Source organism: Spodoptera frugiperda, chromosome 11 (genome assembly GCF_023101765.2).
Source record: "Spodoptera frugiperda isolate SF20-4 chromosome 11, AGI-APGP_CSIRO_Sfru_2.0, whole genome shotgun sequence".
Classification (NCBI taxonomy): Eukaryota; Metazoa; Arthropoda; class Insecta; order Lepidoptera; family Noctuidae; genus Spodoptera; species Spodoptera frugiperda.
Genome location: NC_064222.1, coordinates 6,675,928 through 6,699,240, shown reverse-complemented (window position 1 = coordinate 6,699,240; position 23,313 = coordinate 6,675,928). Strand labels below are relative to the sequence as shown.

At 37.8% G+C, this 23,313-nt stretch overlaps 2 protein-coding genes across 3 annotated transcripts in view; both read left to right on the top strand.

The window, feature by feature from the left end:
* LOC118274473 (uncharacterized) overlaps positions 1–10,883 on the top strand; it is a 31,966-nt gene extending 21,083 nt beyond the window's left edge. Inside the window, exon 2 of the mRNA XM_035591958.2 lies at positions 9,718–10,883. Coding sequence (XP_035447851.2) covers positions 9,718–10,686 — 969 coding nt within the window. The 3' untranslated portion in view covers positions 10,687–10,883. The remainder of the gene's footprint in view (positions 1–9,717) is intronic.
* Positions 10,884–11,652: 769 nt separating this feature from the next.
* Positions 11,653–23,235, top strand: LOC118274944 (phagocyte signaling-impaired protein). 2 transcript variants are annotated; one of them, XM_050696960.1, is made up of 11 exons: positions 11,653–11,835; positions 11,935–12,159; positions 13,572–13,765; positions 14,060–14,752; positions 16,103–16,313; positions 16,845–16,967; positions 18,149–18,318; positions 18,879–19,069; positions 19,766–20,067; positions 20,415–20,638; positions 21,003–23,235. In XM_050696960.1, the coding sequence occupies exons 1-11, from the start codon at positions 11,769–11,771 to the stop codon at positions 21,354–21,356; spliced, it is 2,754 nt and encodes a 917-aa protein (XP_050552917.1). In that variant the 5' UTR covers positions 11,653–11,768; the 3' UTR covers positions 21,357–23,235. The 2 variants fall into 2 exon arrangements, with proteins under 2 accessions (XP_050552917.1, XP_050552918.1); XM_050696961.1 differs by lacking the exons at positions 11,653–11,835; positions 11,935–12,159 and adding an exon at positions 12,908–13,014.
* The last annotated feature ends 78 nt before the right edge of the window (positions 23,236–23,313 follow it).

The following is a 23,313-nucleotide window of genomic DNA, read 5'->3' as shown; positions in this document are numbered from 1 at the left end:
ATTGGAGTTCCATTGGTTGAACGTAAACACAAAACATGCGTTAAAAAGCTGACGAACCCATCTACTTATATCAGCACCATTAAAGTGCCATCAACATCAATAGCTTTTTTGAGGGGGAAGATCATCCAGGATCAAGATAAGCCAGGATCTGCAATATTACACAGCCATGATTCCACTGGAACACTAAAGGCTGGTGCGTGTTAGGGACAGTAATCGGAAGATATTGTTAAAAGAGAAGAACGAAATTAACAGAAGAAAAATTAAGTGTAGAAAGAATAGACTAGTTACAAATATGTATGTATTTTAATACACATTTGTCACTGGCCCTATACAACGATATTAAAATACATATTTGTCACTAGCAGACTTAGGCTAAACCCTACAAAGACAATAACTATCTAAAACCTACGTCCCATTATTCTTATATGTCATAAAAACGCAATATGCATTCAAATGATAATAAACCGAATGGTATTCAGGACTGCGTCCAGTTTCATAAAGGAGGTTTATATAACGCATTGTGACGAGTTAGGCAATAGACTGTCACTAGCTGGTTGCTATAGAAAATAATATAAAGTAGATCAATCGGTATTATAATACGTAATGCGATAGTGGGTAAAGTTGGTCCTATGAGCGGACCTTGGGGAACCCCTATTATTAACGTTTTAAACTATTTTTTGGTTAGAGTAAGCTGGATCTTTGATTTTGCAGCCTCACTGCCGCACTCAAAGACATTAAATGATTACTTAAACTATTCCTTAGTAACGATTTTGTATAGAAAACAATTGTTAAGGACAGGGTTAAGTAACCGTTAAATGACTCTGAGTAAGGCTTTTAGACTTATAGACTGGTCGTAGATTCTATTCCTGTTCTTAGAGTTTGTTCAAATGTCTGACTGTACTATTTATCTTTTGACATAAATGGGTCTTTGCAGAGTAAAGATCACACACCCTTTCCTCGATACTGCTAAACATATAAAACAACGCCATATACCATGGTAACTATCTTATCTTTGCAAAGATCAAATAATACATCTACCATTAGCTGATTATGTTGTATGTAACTTCTCATAATAAGCCTCCTAAAATCAAAACTGCAAAAAGGATCCTTAAACCAATGAAAATAAACTTCACTTTTGTTGGCATAACGGCAGAAAACATGCATTATTCACGGTGTTCATGGTTAGAAACTTCGACGATAAAAACATCAATCTGCAGACAATACTGGATCTCGACAGGTTCCCACGAAGATATGCATACGTCATTTGTTTTAAGACATGAGATTTAGCGATAGTCACTGTAAAGGATTATTTATATGTGTACTTAGTGCAGTTAAGTTAATTGCATATGTTAGATGCATAGGATAATGTAGGGAAACTAATTATGTATAATCGTCTTTGGAATTCTATCTAGGTATTTTTTAAAGATTCTTAATCCAATGACTTGTGAGGGAGTGTCAGACTCTTACTGACTAAAAACCACCCCGTTCCTACTCCTGCTTTTCGAGCCGCTGCCCCGGTAAACCCGCTAAGTAGTCCTCAGTTCCGAATTAGGCATCAGCCCTACTGTTTGTAAAATCTTTTCAAACAAATGCACTTGACACATATATATTCCTTTTTAGTCATTAAAAGCGATTCAGAAGGAAATCTGATATTGTGTGGGTCGGACAGTCTATTGACCATATCCATACAAATCCAGATTCTATCAACTCTCAATCTAATTGTGATAAGAATAACTCAAAATATAACAAAAAAATCCCAAAAATTCGTCCCTACACCGCCATCATTACACCTCTTGTACCAGAACAACATAAACACAAGAAGTATTCAAGTAAATCAGACTTTCACAAGAGAATAGGTGTTGCATCACCGTAATTGAATAATAATGGCCATAAAACATTTCGCTCTACTAAATCACGCTCGTATTTTTTGGGTCATGGCTCCGAGGCTGTATGGGAAGATTCTAACAAAGGGCTGTAAAAACTAACGTCCTAACTATATAAAATTGCACGTTTAAGAAACAATGCAGATAATATATGTGTGGGGGGAAGATAGATTTGTTTGTTTTGAGGAGACTTATGGTCTATGTAATTGAAATCTGAGAATTCTGAGAGGGCTAGTTAATTACAGGCTTGGTAATTTGTTAATGAGATCTTAAGTTAAATAAACATACATAATCTTATGTATGTAGAGAAGACCCTGGGCTATGAATCTTGTGCCAATGTGTACATTACTGTATTAAAATTGTAAACCACATTGTACACTACAGATACATTAAAACGGTTTGATTTGATTTGATTTTTGACATTCTTAATTAGTAAAAATAAAATAATCTTCTAGTTCATCGCTTATAATGCTTGCTACTCCTTGATAGCCAAAGTAAGATGATATCTAGATCACCAATAGATGATATCTAGGTACTATACCTTCTTTAACTCCATGTGATTTTATTCTATCTCAAAAAACGCTTTAAGCTACCTCCCGGCAATTTTACGAATGTCTGGAGTCTGAAAATTACAAAACTCCTCAATCATAGACTCTTAAATTACACCTACCATGCAATTTTCAAAAAACGATTACCAGCTATAGTACTTCAAGTCTTAACCTAAAATCTGTGGCTAGTCGTTTTGCCTCATAGCCGCCGCTGTTCAGCTGTAGGACATTTACGTAGCGGTACCACAATAGCCAAAGAGGTTATTATTTCGGTACCTCCTTGAACCGTTCTTTGACGTGAGCCAATGGTCTGTGACTTGAGCTGTTACAAGACTTGTTAGGAAGTAATTAGAGAACAGGTTGAATGAAAATGCACTTGAAATTGTGTGTTGGTCTTAACGTAACTGGGCATTTTCTCTGTTTAAAGGAGGAAGGGTGCTTTGCCACCAGAGATGTGCTATGCTACGTTGTTGTGGATGCGTTTGGCTTCCATCAATCACACCTATATTAATTGGTACACATAGCTTAACACTAGTGGAAACGGACTCAGCTAAGCTGTGATTTGTTTTTATATGGAATAATGCGTGCTACAGATGCGGGCTGTGGATGGCTTTTCTACTATTGATTCATTACTGTATACTCGAGCTGCGCATCTTTCTCGCACAGCTACATAGTTTAGTACCTTTATCGGTGGAAACGGTCACATAGTTTCACAGCTTAGCTAATGCATCCTCGCAGCATTGCTAAATAGCACGTATCTGGTGGAAAAGCACCCTTAAACACTGCAAATAGAGATGTACACTAGTAACTAATACGGTTTATCGACCAATTAAACATAGATACATTATTCCAATGACAAGTTGACTAAATATAGCAATTTTTCATTCAAATCATGTCCTAGAACGTTATGCAAATCGTATCTTATGTTTTTGTCAAAAAAAAGTAGGAAAGCACTAATTCAATGCTAATTTTAGATGTCTATTAACGGTCACTGCTTAAAATTGCAAATTTCACTCCAGTATGCGCACGATTAATGTGTAGATTGACCGTTTAGCACTTCTTTTACTATTCAATGTCACGACCGCATGCATATTAAGTGCAGAAATGGACTAAATACTATGTTGTCGGTGTTATTTTAGTGATGTGCATTGCTTAAGTTAAGCTGTGTAGGTTATATTAACGTGTACCGGAGATGCGGACTGTCTAGCGGGTTACCGGGGCTCCGGCTCGAAAAGCAGGAGTAGGACCGGGGTGGTTTTTAGTCAGTAAGAGTCTGAGAGTCTGACACTCTCTCTCGCCTCGTCCAAGCCAGGCGAAGACATTGGATGATTTTTCAACCTCAAAAAAACCTTAGAGTCTAAATTTTTGTAATATTCTTTATTGTTTTCATATCAATAATATTCAATTCAGTTAGGGTAAGACAAACATTAGATTGCCATGATCTACAACTCTAATCTCCTCGATAATGTAATAAAAGCACGCTAGATTTGATAGTTGATACAAATACCTGTTATAATATACTTATCGATAGTATCGATACTCATTAACTACGAGATGATTCACATCACTATAATGGGTATGCAGTAAGATGTGTTCTTATGTCATAAAGCTATTATAAAGTCATTAACCTGCTGGCTATAACTACGCGAAGAATGAACGATTTCTATTCGACAACATTGACCATCATTTTGCAAGGCTGCATGCTTTATAAGTCAGTTATCATATAGCATGCAAACTTAGGATTGGTACCACGTAGGTGCTTAGCTTGTTAGTTCAAGAAACACTTTAGTCAAAGAATGAGTTTGCAAGCTCAAAAGTAGCAGGTTTTCCCGTTCAGTTTATGTATAGTAAGTAGTCAACTCGGACCACATACCTACGGCCCATTTGGGACGAGTTGCAGAAAATAAAATAAAATAATATTTTTAGTGGTCAACTCGTCCCACGTCACTACCACAATGAGATAAGGTACAGTCAGTAGCAAAAGGGTTAGTGTGGAAATAATAAAGTTCTATTACTTTGTTGAAAACAAACGATTTTCTATGAACTTTATTCTATCATTTACTTCATAAGTGACCGCCATGACCATTGTTTAAGCCACACATGTTTACTATTCTTAGTAATTTTGGATAACACATGAATTTGTGCGATTGCTTAAAAAAATTTTGGTCATAAATATTTAACCGACACTAAAAAGGAGGTTCTTACTTCGTAAGAATTTTTTAATATGAAATAATCTATGAACAAAACGAAAGTAAAGAAAAAAACTATAAAAAAATATTTTTAATCTTGTGTTGCTAACTGTACCAAACATTGATAAAGTTTAAAGATCCATACAAAAAAAAGTGGGACGAGTTGACCACTAAAAACTTAATTTATTTTTAATTTCCCCAACTCGTCCCAAATGGGCCGTAGGTATGTGGTCCGAGTTGACTACTTACTCATTTGTTGGTCTAATTTGCGTATTGGAAGTTCCTATTGTAAAATTCTCAATTTTTATGACCTTACATAATAAACACATAGTTTGGTTATCCAATAACCATCCTTTCATTTTAATAACTAGGGGAAAGTCCGGCCTGATGGAGCCCAGTAGGGCTGATGCCTGTTCCGCAGCTACGGACTACCTAGCGGGTTTACCGGGACCCTGGCTCGAAGGGCAAGAGTAAGAACGGGGTGGTTTTTAGACAATAAGAGTCTGACACTCCCTCTTGCCTCGCCCAAGGCTGGGAGGACCCATTGGATCATTTTCCCCCCTTAAAAAGCGGCAAAATCCGGTACAAGTTTTAGACTTAGATTTATATAGATACCTACCTTTCTTAGACTTCTCAACTCTTCAGACAAAAATTTTCACGTAGCGTAGTGTCCGGTAATAGTCATATGTCATAGATAGAAGTATGCGCATAAGTATGTGCCTCTCCATATCCACATTAAAAAAGAATGCACACAGTTATAAATGGAGGCTATAACAATTAGTCAGATTACTTCAACGACTATTAATTGTGGTTTTATTTTTTACAATTATATTTTTTGTCGTAAAAAGGTATGTTAGCGCAATATTACCGGCACTAACCAGAGTTATTAGCAAAAGCTATGGGTGTAATAAAAAGTACGCGACGTCATAATTACCTAACATAATGTTTATTGTACAATTGGTCTACATTCTACATGTCAATTCCTAAAAATTACCTACGATAATTATATTGTCCTGTGTTATAATTGTCTTAAATGTTTCTTTGACCCTACTGGGTAAGTTTAGACTAATGAAAAACTAATATACTTAGGTACTCTTTGTTCTGGATTATTGTTCTGGATTGTTACAGTTATAGGATTTTGATTATTCTGGATTATAGTTATAGACTTTGGGTTAATGTTACCCCAGCAGGCTATAATCCGAACTTATCGGTAGTAAAATCGAAACTACGATAAAAAGTGGCATCATAAAAACTGTTATTTTTTCTATTAGTGGAGCGCCTGGGGGTTTTCACCTCGGATTAGAGTTACAGTGAATGAATTAATATGATCGATGTGGGATATTGTTTTTTAAACTATAAATTGCAATGTTTACCCAAAATTTTTTTGTGCACTCCATTTTTTTTATTGTTTAAACAAATTATTATAAAAAATTAATGTTTGGCCATATATTTTCACTTTAAACAGTATTTTTTTTTATTTATATGTTAAATCTTACCTGAGTAGACATATAGGAACATTTTTCAAAGATACCTGTGTATAAAAATAGCAGTATCTCGAACAGGTAGAAAAACGTGGAGGGGAGAGCGGAGCGACAGCTGCTATGTACAATGGAACTTCTTGGCCAGTTTAATTATAAATGAAACGCACTTTATTGTGTACATTGAAAAAAATACGGTAATTAATTATGACTAATGAAAAGAAAAAAAAATATTTGTACAAAATCTGTTTATTTAAATATATTACATGGTTGTCTACATCAAATATTTTCTTCTACTTCATCTATCTGTATTATAGGTGAAGTATTGGAACAACTATTTCCGCTGCACTGTAAACATGATACACTGCAGTATAAACTACACTCGCGAGCAACCAAATCGACTCAACCTACATGTGCGCATTCGAAGATGTTTTCTTAAAAATATACTGAATTGCTTTTAAAAACCGATATACCATTAGAAAGCTTACAACTTCAGCTTTATATTGGTACCATAATACCATTATTATAAAAATTGTATCAGTACTTTTTAAAATATTTAACTTAATTCAGCGGACTAGAGTATTTGCTCACTACGACTCCAACAAGTTATAACACAAACTACCCCTATAAAACCTCCACATTAAGGTTAACTTTATCTGTAGCTTATCGAAAGTTGATCGTACACATCTCCGCAAAAACGCTTCATTTTATTTCCAAAAATTTTGGATACGACACCAGAAGAAGCCGCTCAAGTCGTTGCTCTACTGGAACAAGGACTAAGTCAGCGAAGAGTTGCTGCTCATCTGAGTTTGAGCCAATCTGCAGTATCAAGAGGGTACAGGTAGTATCAAGATACTAGTGCCTTCAATCGAAGACCAAGAATAAGCCGCCACCGGTCCACCTCGGAGAGAGACGACCGTTTTATTATTTCAACTTCACTACGAAATCGTCACTTAACCGGTGTCGATGTTCAACAGGAACTCAGAAGAGTTCGAAGAGTGGCTGTCAGCGAGTGGACAGTACGGAGATGGTTGAAGGAAGCCAACCTCACCCCTAAACGGCCTACCACAGGCCCGAAATTGACGACCCGCCATCGGCAAGCGCGCATTCAATTTGCCCGAGAACACCTGGCCAGTTCGCCCGGCGTTCCGTACGACTACCGTGCAGACACATTCTGCATTCGGCAGTTAATAAGACTGGCCTCCATTGTTCTATGCTCCAATCGAGGTGTTCTCGGGCAAATTGAAGGCGCGCTTGCCGATGGCGGGTCGTCAATTTCGGGCCTGTGGTAGGCCGTTTAGGGGTGAGGTTGGCTTCCTTCAACCATCTCCGTAAAACGGTCGTCTCTCTCCGAGGTGGACCGGTGGCGGCTTATTCTTGGTCTTCGATTGAAGGCACTAGTATCTTGATACTACCTGTACCCTCTTGATACTGCAGATTGGCTCAAACTCAGATGAGCAGCAACTCTTCGCTGACTTAGTCCTTGTTCCAGTAGAGCAACGACTTGAGCGGCTTCTTCTGGTGTCGTATCCATATTTTTTGGAAATAAAATGAAGCGTTTTTGCGGAGATGTGTACGATCAACTTTCGATAAGCCACAGATAAAGTTAACCTTAATGTGGAGGTTTTATAGGGGTAGTTTGTGTTATAACTTGTTGGAGTCGTAGTGAGCAAATACTCTAGTCCGCTGAATTAAGTTAAATATTTTAAAAAGTACTGATACAATTTTTATAATAATGGTATTATGGTACCAATATAAAGCTGAAGTTGTAAGCTTTCTAATGGTATATCGGTTTTTAAAAGCAATTCAGTATATTTTTAAGAAAACATCTTCGAATGCGCACATGTAGGTTGAGTCGATTTGGTTGCTCGCGAGTGTAGTTTATACTGCAGTGTATCATGTTTACAGTGCAGCGGAAATAGTTGTTCCAATACTTCACCTATAATACAGATAGATGAAGTAGAAGAAAATATTTGATGTAGACAACCATGTAATATATTTAAATAAACAGATTTTGTACAAATATTTTTTTTTTTTTCATTAGTCATAATTAATTACCGTATTTTTTTCAATGTACACAATAAAGTGCGTTTCATTTATAATTAAACTGGCCAAGAAGTTCCATTGTACATAGCAGCTGTCGCTCCGCTCTCCCTCCACGTTTTTCTACCTGTTCGAGATACTGCTATTTTTATACACAGGTATCTTTGAAAAATGTTCCTATATATCTACTCAGGTAAGATTTAACATATAAATAAAAAAAATACTGTTTAAAGTGAAAATATATGGTCAAACATTAATTTTTTATAATAATTTGTTTAAACAATAAAAAAATGGAGTGCACAAAAAAATTTTGGGTAAACATTGCAATTTATAGTTTAAAAAACAATATCCCACATCGATCATATTAATTCATTCACTGTAACTCTAATCCGAGGTTTTACGGTTTTGAATGCTCCAGGCACTCCACTATATGGTGTAAATAGAAATCCGATTACGCATACAAAGTTACAAACATACAAAAAGATTAAAAGGAAAAAAATATAGGTACCACAAACAAAATAGAGTTTGATGATCCGTAACTAGGTAACAATAACAACGCCAATTTTCATTACGTTTTACTACGGGAGCGAAAGTGACCCATAATAATAAAAAAATAAACGATCCATTACATCGTGGCGTAATTTTATGTAATAAATAAATAGCATTACATCTTTGTTGACCGCAACGGTTTGAATCAGTCGCGGATTCGAATCAAATCAGGTCGGCGGCCATTTTGAATATTTAATTAATTAGTTCTATTTTTAAACTAATTATGAGATGAGCTTTGTAGGTTGAAATTGTTATTAAGTATCTGTTTTTACCACAGATGATAAAAATCTGTTAACTAAATACCTTTTAGTAGATACGAGCATACAAAATAAAATACTTCAGACGACTTTAGGGTGCTATCTGCGAATATACTTGTACTGTTTTCTCTATCTATCCTATCTGGAACTGCAGACTACCTAGCGGGCTTACCGGGGCTCCGGCTCGAAAGCAGAAGTAGGAACGGGGTGGTTTTTAGTCAGTAAGAGTCTGACACTCCCTCCACTCCGCGTCTCGCCTATACCGGGAGAAGTCATTGAATGATTTTCCCACATTAAAAACTCTACTTACCCTACAAAATGTTACCATCTTCAAACATTTAAACGGCGATGCAGAAAGAGCACTTTCCCATGTCCAATGAACACTAACAAGTAACAACAGGCAATTCGTCACATGAGTTCTTGAGTAAGTTGTAAATCCGTCGCTACTCGCTATAAATACACGCTCGTTAACAGACAGTTAGCATGAAAGTGCGATAGATAGGTACTGCTGTTGCGTAGCCTAGCCAGAATACGCAAAAATCTCAAACCGGGACTAAAATGCTCAGATAGGTGTTAAGGTATTGATTAAAAACCTTGCATGCAGCGTCACGACTCATATATAATAGTGTTGAATCGATTGATAGCAGAGTTCATGTCCCAATTACATAGTCATTACATAAATGTATTTACAACATACGTGTGTATGGTGCTCGAATGAGCTATAATGACCGAGTAATCGTGGTTTTAATGTGACTTTTCAATTGTTCCAGATTATCTGGTGCTTCGCGGTGGTGGCAGTGACATGGCGGACAGCGAGTGGTCACGGCCGACTCATACAGCCTCCATCGCGTGCCTCCGCCTGGCGCTACGGCTTCGACACACCGCACAACTACAACGACCACGAGCTCTACTGCGGAGGCTTCTCCAGACAGTGGAACAAGAACGAAGGGAAGTGTGGAGTCTGCGGAGACGCGTGGGACGCACCACAGCCCAGGGCGCACGAACTCGGAGGCAGGTTCGGCAAAGGTGTCATCGTCCGCAAATACGCGCCCCATGACTCCATCGAGATCAAAGTAGAACTCACCGCCAACCACAACGGCTTCTTCGAGTTCCGAGTCTGCGACGAGCCAAAAGGGACCACTCAAGACTGTTTAGACAAACATGTACTGAAACTAGACGGTAAAGACGAAACCAAATTCTACCCGAAAGATGGAAACAAAGTATACGAGATGAAATACAAGCTACCTGAAGGATTGGAATGTTCCCATTGCGTGCTGCAATGGAGATATATCGCTGGCAACAATTGGGGTTCTTGTGGCAACGGGACTGAGGCCGTGGGGTGTGGCCCACAGGAAGAATTCAGGGCGTGTGCTGACATAGCCATAGGAGAACGGTTCGCCACCACCACCAGACGTCCCAGACCGAGCTACGTGCCTCCAAGCAGAAGACCAACAGTGCCAACCCCAGAAGAGTCTACTGGAAGCTCTTGGTACGGCTTCGTGGTCGCCATCGTCACGTTGCTCGTTGCTATCGGCGTTCTAGCAGCAATATACTTGTATTACTATAGAGGTGGCTTTAAGATTAAGAACTTCCTTAAGTCGAAAGTCCCAGCGCCGGCGCCTGTTCCTCCACCGAGGCACAAGAGGTCATCTCTATCGAGAGAACAGCCTCCGGAGCTAACGCCATCAAAGATAGGGATCGACTCGGGATTCGAGACGGTGGACCTTAGAGCTAAGTAGAAGAGAGTGGATAGTATAAGCTGAACTACCTAAGCTGCCTTTACCTAGTGATATAAGTCTTGTGTGACTGAGTTACGTAGAGATTCGACTTCAGAACAAGTCGGTTCATAGGTGATTAACTTAATTTTAATTTTAGGTTAATTTTACTTTTGTAAATTAATAGATATTATTTATGTTAAATTAAATGTTATGATTGATGTCTCGACTTTGTTATTTTACCCTGAAATGATTAATGATATTGTATAAATCACAAAGTTATGGGATTTTTCCACCAAAGATGTGTTATGTAGCTATGCTACAAAAATGTAAAAGCTAATGTGTGAAACTACTTAGTGTCAGTATCCACTGATACTAAGCTATGTAGCTGTGCGAGGAAGATGTGCAACTCGCAGTATACAATGTATTGATAATAGGGAAGCCATTCATAGCACGCATCTTTCCATATAAAAAAACATAACTTAGCTGAGTCCGTGTCCACCAGTGCTGAGCTATGAGTACCAATGAATATGTTTGGTGGAAGCCATACGCATCCACAGCAACGTAGCATAGCAGATCTCTGATTGAAAAGCATCCTAAAGCAGAACTGACATACTTGAGTACACTGCTAGGTTGGCAAGTGTAATGTGTTGCGGCTTCGATTTCCGCATGGAACAATTCTTTGCGTGATCTACAAATTATTGTTCCGAGGTGTTTTGCGTGAGCAGTTTTGTTTTTATATGTGTCGGTAGCTCGTAGGTGACACAGGAGATAGAAGTTAGAAGAATAAATACACATAGCCCATTTACATGGAATACATAACACTATATTGAATGTTGCATTTAACTTAATTATATGTATACGGATGTTATACACTTGTGCACAGAAGTCCACATTATTTGATCATTTCAAAATTCTACTAATCTAAAATTATTTTCTACCAAAATTTACATTGTCTATGGTTTTATCGATGGCAACATTGAATAAAATGTCACTGTCAAATGTCAATACCACAGACAAAAATCGCAAAACAAACGTGCTGTGAAAAAGCCTTAAAAGTACCGAAAGGCGATTTATTTTGCGAAAAAAAGCATTATAAATGAAAAATGGCGGTGCGGCCACAGCACGTACACGATGGTGGAATTGTGGAGCGTCGGTTGCGACCAATTTACGGTAACAAGTTAACTGGAGCGAGGGTTCAATAATTCAGACAACCTCTTCATTTGAGGTGTTGTTTTTCGGTGAAAATATGTAGATTCCTGAATTTTTCAGACTGGTTGGACATTGGGAATAACAAAAAGGCACTGCAGGAAGCTGAGAAAGTGCTTAAAAAAAGTCCTACTTTGCAAGCGGCCAGAGCTTTGAAAGCCCTAGCACTTTTTAGGTTAGGAAAAGGACTGGAAGCGCAGGTTGTTCTTGATGCACTGGCTGATGAGAAACCGAGCGATGATACCACGCTGCAGGCGATGACGATATCCTATAGAGAATCTCAACAACGTAAGTTTTTCATAGATTTACTCTAACAAGGAAAATAGTTCTGAATAAATCTGTTAAATAACTAAAAAAAGATACAAGCTCGAGTGCAAAAACATCCAAAAAAGATGATAACAAAGTATTTCTAGTTCATTCTGGTATCAAAATGTTTTGTAGTATATATGAAAGAAAAGAAAAACGGTTAATTTGCACTGTTACAAAAATAATTGATAAAAAAAAAACAATATATAGCTACAATTAACTAGTTACCTTAGTTGCCTAGCCAATATCTACCTGCATTCAGTACATAGACTACCATTTGTATGTAAAATTGAGTCTAAAACAATACCCTTCCTAAAGTCAGGTAAAAATAAAACCAATAAGTAAAAACAGTTTATTCTACAAAAGTACAAAGTAAAATGATCATTCACCTATTTGTAAATATAGTTCTTATTTGATTGTTATTTTATCCTGTGAATTAATTATTAGTCATATAAAATAGCTAGCTATCTATGTATATTACCTATGTAGTATGTAAAACTGTACCTAAACCATCTAGATTTACAAACATAAATACTTAAATAAAAATAGGAATGAATCTAGGTAGAATAATTTTGAGCTATGTCAAAAAAGACTACCTATATTTTAATATCACAGTGTATATTACGATCTAAAGTATAGTGTATCATAATATTGTAAAAAATATAATACTTATTTTGCCTTGTTTTTTAATATGTATCTTAAAGATACAAAATAATTTAAAATAAATTAAAAATCTAGTTAATTTATTGAAGTGAACACTTCTGATATATCAGATGGACATAGAAATATATTCTATTTGCATATTTGTATGTGTATTATATGTGTGTATATACATATGTATGTTTGTTTGTAAATATTATTTACTAGCTTCTGCAAGCGGCTTCACCTGTCTTCCCATGGGAAATATAGCCTGTGTAGCATCAACAAGCATGGTGATTAATGCTCAGACCTTCTCCATGCGATAAGAGTTGTTTGGCCAGTAGTGGCCACTAATACTCAAGAGGTGTTTATGTGTGTCATTGAAGACTATAATCTACCCCTGTTCCTTATTCTGATTCTTTCAACCATTTTGAAAAAATAGAATGACAAATTATTTAATTTAACAGTCACAATGCTAGAATACCAATTAAGAAACCAATTAAAGTAATGGACATACTTATAAAATTATAAAAGAAAAAATATTATCACTAAAACAAAACATGAACATGAAATAATGAAAAAGAAAAACGTAGTTAAACAGGAATTAACATATACACACATTAATTATGGTCTGGTATATCACATAGGCTACTTTTTATCCCACGGGAATGTGGATGAAGCAGCTTACAGAAACTAGTTTGCAGTAAAAATAAAGTTCTTTGTATGTTAATACATTAAAACATTTATTTCCTCAGTACACAAGGTATGCATGTTATATGAAAATGCGGTGAAGTCTGAACCAGCCAATGAAGAGCTGCACTCCCATTTATTCATGTCCTACGTGCGGGTCGGGGACTACCGGTCACAACAGCGGGCTGCCATGGCACTGTACAAGTTTGCTCCCAAGAACCCTTACTACTTCTGGGCTGTGATGAGCATTGTTTTGCAGGTTTGTGTAAAGTTATTATACATATGATGATAATTTGAGAACAATTGTATCCTTTTTTAATTAAAAATGGACTTTAATAAAATTATTGTGTTCTATCAGTTAAACTATGTATATAATCACTTAAATAAATATATGCAAGTAGCCCCAATGATTGATATTAGATTTGTAAAGGTTATTGGATCTATTAGATTATAACTGTTACATAGATTTTGTATGAACACAAAGAAAATTAGCCACTATAATTATAATATAATCAGACTATCAACGCTCTATCATTATAAAAAAACTCCACAGGCCAAAACATCAGAGGACAACACAAAAAGAGGCATCCTACTAGCCCTAGCTCAAAGAATGGTGGACAATTTTATAAGCGAAAACAAAATGGAAGCTGAACAAGAAGCCCGTCTTTACATCATGATACTAGAACTTCAGGAAAAATGGGAAGACATCTTGAAATTTATTGAGAGCCCGCTATACTCCCAACTGGTCCCAGGATCCACTGCTCAAGCCTCCATCCCATATCTAAAGAAGCTCGGTCAATGGAAACGGCTCAATGTAGTCTGCAAAGAACTCCTATGGGACAACCAAGACCGTTGGGACTACTACGTCCCATACTTTGACTCCGTATTCTACCTGATGAAGGAAAATGAGGAAGATTCGGACAGTTCTATTGATAATACTGCGGAGAAGTGCCATGAGTTCATTTGTCAGTTGGTTGAAAGTATGTCTTCGGGGAGGACACTTAGAGGACCGTACTTAGCTCGGTTGGAGCTGTGGAAGAGGTTGGCTGTTGATGGAGATCCTACGTCTCTAATTGGCAATGGGTTAGCGTTATGTGTGCAATATTTAAGAGTGTTTGCTAACAAGCCCTGTGCGGTGCCAGATTTGAGACCGTACCTTGGGATGATACCGCAGAAGGAGAGAGAAGAGAAGTGTAGAGAGTTCCTGACTTGTCTCGGCTTTGATGAGAACAGTGAGCCGGAGTCGGTAAGTTATTCTAACTATATTAATATTGGATTTTTCCTTCCGTAGTTTCGCTCGCAACTGTCCAAACTTTCCAAGTACCTAAATGTTCAATGTTTCTCAATGATCACAATCAGTTTGTCTAACTGCATAAAATTCGTTCAATACTTTTGAATTTATCGCGGTATATCTTATTGTTAGGAGGTCATGCGTGAGGTATAAAAATCGAGGAGATTTTATATTTTTTTAAACTGCCCCAAACAACTTCACGCCTTTTATCCCCGAAGGGGTAGGCAGAGGTGGTCATTACGCCACGTAATGCCGTAAACTGCACCATACTAGGATTTTCTCCTGTATCGTGGGTGCGTTTACAAACAAGTTCACATACACATGACACCCAGACCCGAAACAACAATTAGTGGATCACAGAAAGATTGCGTGAATCGAACCTGCTACACGTTGCAACCATGCAGTTAGAATAAAACAATTGAATAGTCTTATAATATTACAGTAACCATCAACATAAAACTAATGAATCACAATAATACAACGAAATACATAGTTTTACATTTCAAAGTAAGTCATAAATGCTTACTGATAGGTTTGATTGTTATCAGTAACCACTGAGATATGGGGTATTGTTAACAGCATGTATGACTGGCATTGGCAAGATAAGGTATAAGTTTAACTTGCTGAGTAATAGTGACGTCATCAATATGCAGTTGCAACACTTGAGAAGGGTGTGGGTTTCGATTCTTAAAACTATGCAAAATGTTAAACCATATCACTGCAAATAAAAGATCAGAAAAGCATGACTATTATGACTGACTGCACTGTTGGCACGGTGGCAGAGCAACCGGCTGCCGCGCAACGTGTTTCGATTCCCGCACAGAGCAATTCGTTGTGTGTTCCACAAATTGTTGTTTCGGGTCTGAGTGTGATGTGTTTGTGAACTTGTATGTTTGTAAACGCATCCATGATACAGGAGAAAATCAAAGTGTAGGGCTGTTTCTTAAAAAAATTAAAAATCATGCTCTCTCACTCGCTGTCTGTATAGTTTGATGCCTGTGACGCCTCCTAATTCACGAAAGCATCGACATCAATGCTATAAAAATTCATCATAAATCCGATTTTTGTTATGACGTAATTAAATATAGGTTTTCTACTCTTCCTTTTTTTTGGAGGGGGGAAATCATTTAATGACTTCTTGGGTGCATCTAGAGGGAGTGTCAGACTCTTACTGACTAAAAACCCTCCCGTTCCTTCTCCTGCTTTGAGCCGGAGCCCCCAGTAACCTGTTACGTTGTCCCCAGCTCCGGATTTTCTATTCTTACTGAATGTAATAGATACTCATTTTAACCACCTCCACTCCAGGCGGATGACATTCAGCGTCACATATCCTGCCTCGCCGCCTGGCGCCTGGTGGCGGCGCCACTGTCGTCTACGGGCGCCCTGGAGTTGGCCGCCACGCTCCGTGGACACTACATGCGATGTCTGCAGAAGGGACTCGTCACGTCAAACATCACGGAGTTCTGTGCTGCCGATCATTACGGCATTTTGGCTGCTCATCACTATTTTTATGCTGGTAAGGTTTATTTTATATTTTTTATTTAAAACACTCACTTTTCATGAGTATTATGTAATGGACGTTGAAAGTATTGTCATTGCACAATTCCAGACTAATCGGATTTTGTTCTAGAAACCGAAAAATTATCTGTTTTTATTTGCTTGAACCTGACACCTCTTGCTTTACAGTCCCTTGTAAACACATGACCAGTGTAGTCATCAGAATTTCAAAAACCCAATAATTTTTATAATAATTCTCGGAGACATACTAAATTAACAAAAAATCACTTGTCCCCATTAATTTACACAGTAGCTTTTCTCTATTAATTTACGAGAGTTAACCCTGATTTTTAGTGAACCCAATAAAACCTTAACCGACTCAATACAATCAAGACTTTAACAGTCAATACACTACCCACTACTCATAAACCCGTGATTTTTTAGTTAACCCAATAATTCTTTAACTGACTCAGTACAATCAAGACTCCAAACAGTCAGTATACTACCCACTACTCATCAGTACTCATCACGAAATATTCCCTGCCCCCAGGAGTAGAGCAGCAGAGCTCGGCCCCGATAGTGGAGGCGCTGTGTCTACTGGAGCTGGTGCTGCATCACTCGCCCGCCAACTTCCACGCCAAGCTGCTACTCGTCAAGCTGTACCATCTGTTAGGTAAGCACATAGTATAACATAGTATAGTATTCAATAAAATAGACGTATTTGGATGTACCTAAATCTTGCGACATAGCTTTTAAGCTAAGCATTAATGGTCGTGCAAATTAAAGGTAAGCGTCCACAGGCCCACATCGCACGCAACGGATTTTAGTTTGTCTTGTATAGAAAATCATACAACTGCGTTCACTGATTCGCATCGTACGGATCGCTCGTCGGCAATACATACGATGCGGGTCTGTGGACGCCTATGGTAAACGTGTATACAAAATTGCTACCGCTTTTTCTGTCAGTCTGTTGTATGTATGCTTAAAAATTAAAAACTACACAATGGATATTGATGAGATTTTTAAAACAGATAGGTTTGTATGTGTTATTACCGACTGCGAAACCGCGACTAGAGGCTAGTTTACAAGCTTTAGATTTAAGCCATAATCGTCGCACTGCAGGGCAAAGGCTCCTCAACCCTCCTTCCACTCGTCTCTGTTTAAAGCTTTCTGCGGCCAATCCTTATCAAGTAATATGTATAATAAAGTAGTTAATGTACTGTTAATAGGCTAGTTTCCTACTAGTCAAATTCAATACTTTTTTCGAAACGTCAAAAACGATATTTTCTATGAACTTTGTATGTGCGTTATGACGTCATAAGTTTTTGACGTCAAATAGCAGACTTATTTTTAGAAATTTAGCTAGAAAAAATCGAAGATTTAAGTAGTTCATCAAATTTATGAATGAGATTGTGATTATTTTTTAATATTTTATTGTATTGAAAAGTTGTAATAATTTATTTTTGACCGAGGATACTACCCAATTATCACATACAATAAAATAGATATATGTATTTGGGTATATACATAAATATTGCATAACAAGCTTTTAAATGCTAAGCATTAATTGTCATGCAATATAAATGTGTATAAAAAATTGGTTAAAGATATCTGCTTCAAAATTAATTGCAAAATTGCTCTTCACACATAAAGAGTTAAATAAAAGCGTGTAACTAAGTCGCTTTTTCAGTCTGTCTGTTTTATGTATGTATGCTTAAAAAGTACGCAAAAGATTTTGATGAGATTTAAAAATAGACTCAGAGGATGGCATTTCGTCCGCCAAATGGAACCGCTTGCGAAACTGCGGCCAGAAGCTAGTTTAAGAAGTTAGTTAATGTACTGTTTATTCCCCAGGTAACGCAGTAGCGGCGGACAGTATCTACCAGCGCCTGGAGGTGAAGCACATCCAGTTGGTGTCGCTGGGCTGGCTGCACTGCGCGCGCCTGGCGCCCGCCTGCCTCGCCAGCCGGGCGCTGCAGCTGCTGGCCGACACCAGGGCCTTCCTCAAACATCATGGGAAGGATGTAAGTCGAGTTGTTATGTTTTTATTTGTCTTGAAAAAGTATTGGATGAGTGATTATGATGAGAATGAGAAATATGGATTTAGTTTAGTTTACCATTGTAGTTTTCTTACTAACATTTCACATTGATCTTAGTCTAAGTAAAGAACAATGGATACAACTTTAAACCCCCTTCAAGATGGAAGATTTAAATCTTTAAATCCCTTCAAAGCTTTGATCACACACTCATAACTTCACTGGTGTTGCCAGGGTACATGAGGAGCTATATTACTTATCATCAGTTGAACTGTCAGCTTGTTTGCTAACTTAACTTGTTCCATTAAAAAAAAACTTTTTATAATAATGAAAATAATAACTATCACAAGACTAAATTAACTAAAAATCACGGTTTACTCACGTAATTTAATGGATAAAACTTTCACTAGTTTCGAGTCACAGAGGAAGTCTTCATCATGAGCAGTGTGTACGACGACGAACTTAGTTAATAATGAAGATAATTCCATCCAAAAAAAATTATACACATTAACAAAAACCACAACTCAATTTCCTTCTTTGATTCCCAGAGCGTGGAGCACCTGACGTACGCGTACAAGTACGGCACGTTCGAGAAGCTGGTGGAGCTGGCGGGGTGGGCGGCGCGGCTGGAGGGCTGCGGCTGGGGCGCCGCCGCCGCGCGCGACCAGGCGCTGCTGGCGCAGCTCGCCGGCCCGCCCGCGCTGCTGCACCAACCCTCCCGCCTGCCCGCGCTGCCCACGTACGTACCCACTAGTAGTCACTCAGTATTTATGCATTTAATTGAGTAGCTAAAGATAACTATTAAATTACTCGTTACTCGACCAAAATACTAGCTTAGTGCAAACAATGCATTATTATGAGATATAATGCAGTTTTAATCTGTATGTATATCTTCGTATTAGCTTCTCATTAATATATTTCAACCGACTTCCCAAAGAAGAGGAGGTTCTTCTGATCTGGAGTTGAATATATGATTTGAAAGTGTATCATATATTTGGTATTATTATCAGTCTATAATCCACTTTATTGTTTTATTTCTTTGTATAAGAATATAATATGCACGAAGTCGCAAATGTCTGCCTCGTTGGCCGAGTGGTCGCAAGTGCGACTGCCAGACAAGGGGTCTCGGGTTCGATTCCCGGGTCGGGCAAAGTATTACTGGGCTTTTTTCGGTTTTTCGAAAATTTCTCAGTGGTAGCACGGAGTCTGGAAATGTACCCGGTAATGGCAATAGGCTCACCACCTATTACATGGGACTTACAACATAAATTGTGAAAAGTGGGTGTACATTGTACAGTGGCATTACGTGCCATAATGTGACGATATGTATGTATGTATGTATGTCGCAAATTGATATTGACATGTTAAATATTTATATTTAAGAAAGATTCCTATTATTATAAATTAACAATTAACAAAAAACATCACATTACAGCGACAACCGCGACCTCAACGTGATAGTAAACTACGAGCCGCCGCAGTTCCAAGACGACAACTTGAAGGCGCGTACCTTCGACCAGGAGGTGTCCTATCTCCGACTCAAGGACGCTCTAGTGTCGGCCATAGCGCTGTGTATCGAGTTAGCAGACAGTCGGCCGGTGGAGGAGAAAAAGGGCCACTATGAACAACTGAACACTTGCGTAGAAGCGTTCAGTACGGCGATGGAGAAATGCCGGCAGTTGTACGCTGAGAGAGAAAGGATTAGCATATCTGCGCCCTTCCCTTCTAGGATTATTGGTGAGCTGATTTTTGATATAACATGTACATATGATTTGGAATGTTGAAATATTTAATTTATATTATAAAAATGGTATTGAATTTTTTTTTTAAGCGGGTATTTGCTTTTCTAGTAAATAATTTCAAGTACATAGACAGTCACTGACAGACAAACAGATTTTAGTTTGTCTTGTATAGAAACTCATACAACTGCGTCCACTGATCCGCATCGTACGGACCGCATTATCGGCAATGCCTACATGCGATGCGTACCGATGACGTTGACGATGGCTACTTACTTTTAGAAACCTTAATTTGTGAAGTACCTTAAAAACAACCATAACTAAAAGCAATATCAATCTTTCCAGCATTTGTAAACTCGCCGGTACCGTACCGGGAGTTGTACGCAACGATGCTGCGACTAGTCGGCGAGTTGGCGATTAATCGCACGACTGCAGCGCACGACGCGTGCGACGCTGTCGCGCGACTGTTGCCCAAGGCACAGCTGCAGTTGCAGGACGAGATCGCGGTCAAAGGAGACCCCGTGTGGAGTATGAGAGACCGGCTCGAGAGCCTATCTAATTATTTAGAGGTTAGTTCACGCCAGTTTTAATTTTAATTTTTATATGATACATAGAATTTGTTTTAAAGCGAGTATAGACTACATTTACTTGTAACAGAACAACGAGCCGCTCTATGATATGCTCTAGTGTATCATCCTTTTACGAACTAAAATGCTTTGGAAACTGAGCTTTTGCCTGTATTGTATCATTCGTAAGAACGTTACATTACACAGAAATACTCCAGAAAATGTTGTAGTCTATACTCACCTATAGAAATTGCATTGAAAGGAAACTTTGATAAGATAAAAATCGTTAAGGTTCATTCTTAAATATCAAATCAACAAAATTTAATTCAATAGAATTCTTAAAAATAACTGTATTCTCTTTTCACAGTTCATAGGTATCATCACATTCTTGCTGGGCGTGTGCAACGAGCTGTTCTCGCCAGCCAGCGCCAAGAAGTCCAAGAAGAAGACGAACCACTCGCCGGACGAGATCAAAACATCGGAACTGTTGAACAAACTGAACAACACGGTGCAAACTTCCATAGCCTTCCTCGAAAATATACTAGACGAGTGGCCCAAATACGAAGCTAACATCGACGAAATACTCGCCAAACTATCCCTAGACGATAAATACCAAAGCCCAGTAGAAAATAAACTAAAAACAGGCCGAGATGACATGCTCAACGACGTTAGGAACATTCTCAAAAGAAAATCGAAATACCTAAAGAGTCTGCTACAATGATGCCTTTGAACTAAGTGCTTGTACGAAGTAATTAAGTATTGTTTTTATAATAAATATACATATCTTGTAAATACTTTTGTCTTTGCTGTACGCGTTGTTGACGCCGGCGGAGTTGGGTTGTCGCGGATGTGGTTACATCCGCGGTGACTTGGGCCTAATGTCTGCGATACGTCATTTGACGAATGCTTGTAACTTATAAACGATAATAGACGGACTAAAAATGCTTGCATCTTGCTTAGAAACAATGAAAACTGTCCACGAAATGGTAACGTTAAAGGTAAGTGTCGTACGCATCGCACGCAACGGATTTTAGTTTGTCTTGTATAGAAACTCATACAACTGCGTCCACTGATCCGCATCGTACGGACCGCTCATCGGCAATGCGTACCGATGACGTCACACGAAATGCTGATGTCAAAAATCCGAGTGAAAGTGACATCGGTAATCCGATTGCTCCAATACTTGGGTCGGCAATCCGAACGCTGACGATATAGTGGACGCAATCAATCCGTTTGACGTGATGCGTACGATGCGGGCCTGTGGACGCTTACCATAAATCCGCCTATCGTCATTTGTAGGTTGCATGCATTCGTCAAATGACGCGTCGTATACAGTAGGCCTCACCTTACGGCTAGAAGCGATGCCGCTTCAAGTTTTATTGAAATAAACGATTGTTGTTACTGAATTAGTCAATGTACTTGTAATAAAAACGTCTCCAAACATCAGAAATATTCTATTGAACGACAGAATAAATTATAAATTTTAAAATAGTGTAACAGAATTTTGCCTTATTATAAATATTAAGACACGAAGTAGCATAATGTAATGACAATAGCCTAGTTGGTTTACCTGCAGCTTTAAAGCTAGTTCATAACTCACTGCCATGGGATTATCACTCTTATTACTTGGGCGCTTTGTACTGCACGAGGCGATTATAGAATGCAGTGCGCCAGTATATTCGAGTCTATACTTCAACTAGTCTTCCTGTCTTTATTTTAAACAATAAATTGTATAGCAATGTAACCAGTATGTTTCATTACGTTTTTGAACGGTTTGAGAACCGTATGCTTGAGTAAATTCACAAAAATTAAACACTACATTGTTAAATTAATTAAAGTTATGCTGTTTACTCGGTTGTCGTGCATGCTGCTCATGTTTATGGGTCCCTGGTGGCTTGAAACTAGTCGAGTGACCTTGTTCAACAGTTGTAAGAGTAAACTGTATAATCTAAATTAATTTTGTCTCACGATACTTTCGAGTTTCAATACATAAATACTACATTGTTAGTCAAATATAGCATTTATACTGTAATATGTATAATGAAAATATTCTACTTTTCTTGCAATACCTTAGTTTTATTTTCATACACTCGTTGAAAATGGATAATGCATCATGTCGACTCGCTTCCTTATCTGAACTTCTTAATAACGAATTGTAATAAGAGTCGGTTCATATCTGACAATATATGCGTCGCGTAACGCCAGAACAGACAAATATTTAGAAAAACAGTTGACCGTTCACACACAACCGATGATACGTCAGTACGACCGATGATACGCTCGATGTAGAGGTAAAGGTTTTAAAAGTGTATTCACAATATCAGAAATGCTTTCATATCCCGTTTTCTGTAGAAAATATGCTGAAATTGTTAAAGTTTTAATTTATCAAAGCAAAATTCGTAAAATTAGAAAATTCGCCAATTAAATAGTCTTGTCTTTGGTGCTCAACTTGCAAGCGACAATGTAGTGTTGTTATAGAAAAATACAATAATTTCAAAATAAATGTTTTCTGCCTAACATAGTGTGTAATAAAGGGCGCAATTGTTTGTACCTAAGAGTGAAATACGATTTTGTATTTTAATTATAATTTATACAGACTTTGTTTTGTTTTATTTTTACACCTTTAGCTTACGTGTTAATTCAATCATTTAAACAAAAAAAAAATCTCTTGTTATCAG

Bases quoted from the DNA above. Each gene is read 5' to 3' on its own strand.
- LOC118274944 (XM_050696960.1), top strand. From the start codon at position 11,769: ATGGCGGTGCGGCCACAGCACGTACACGATGGTGGAATTGTGGAGCGT. The intron at 16,968-18,148 runs GTAAGCACATAG...TTTATTCCCCAG, and splicing joins CAAGCTGTACCATCTGTTAG to GTAACGCAGTAGCGGCGGAC. The intron at 20,639-21,002 runs GTTAGTTCACGC...CTCTTTTCACAG, and splicing joins GCCTATCTAATTATTTAGAG to TTCATAGGTATCATCACATT.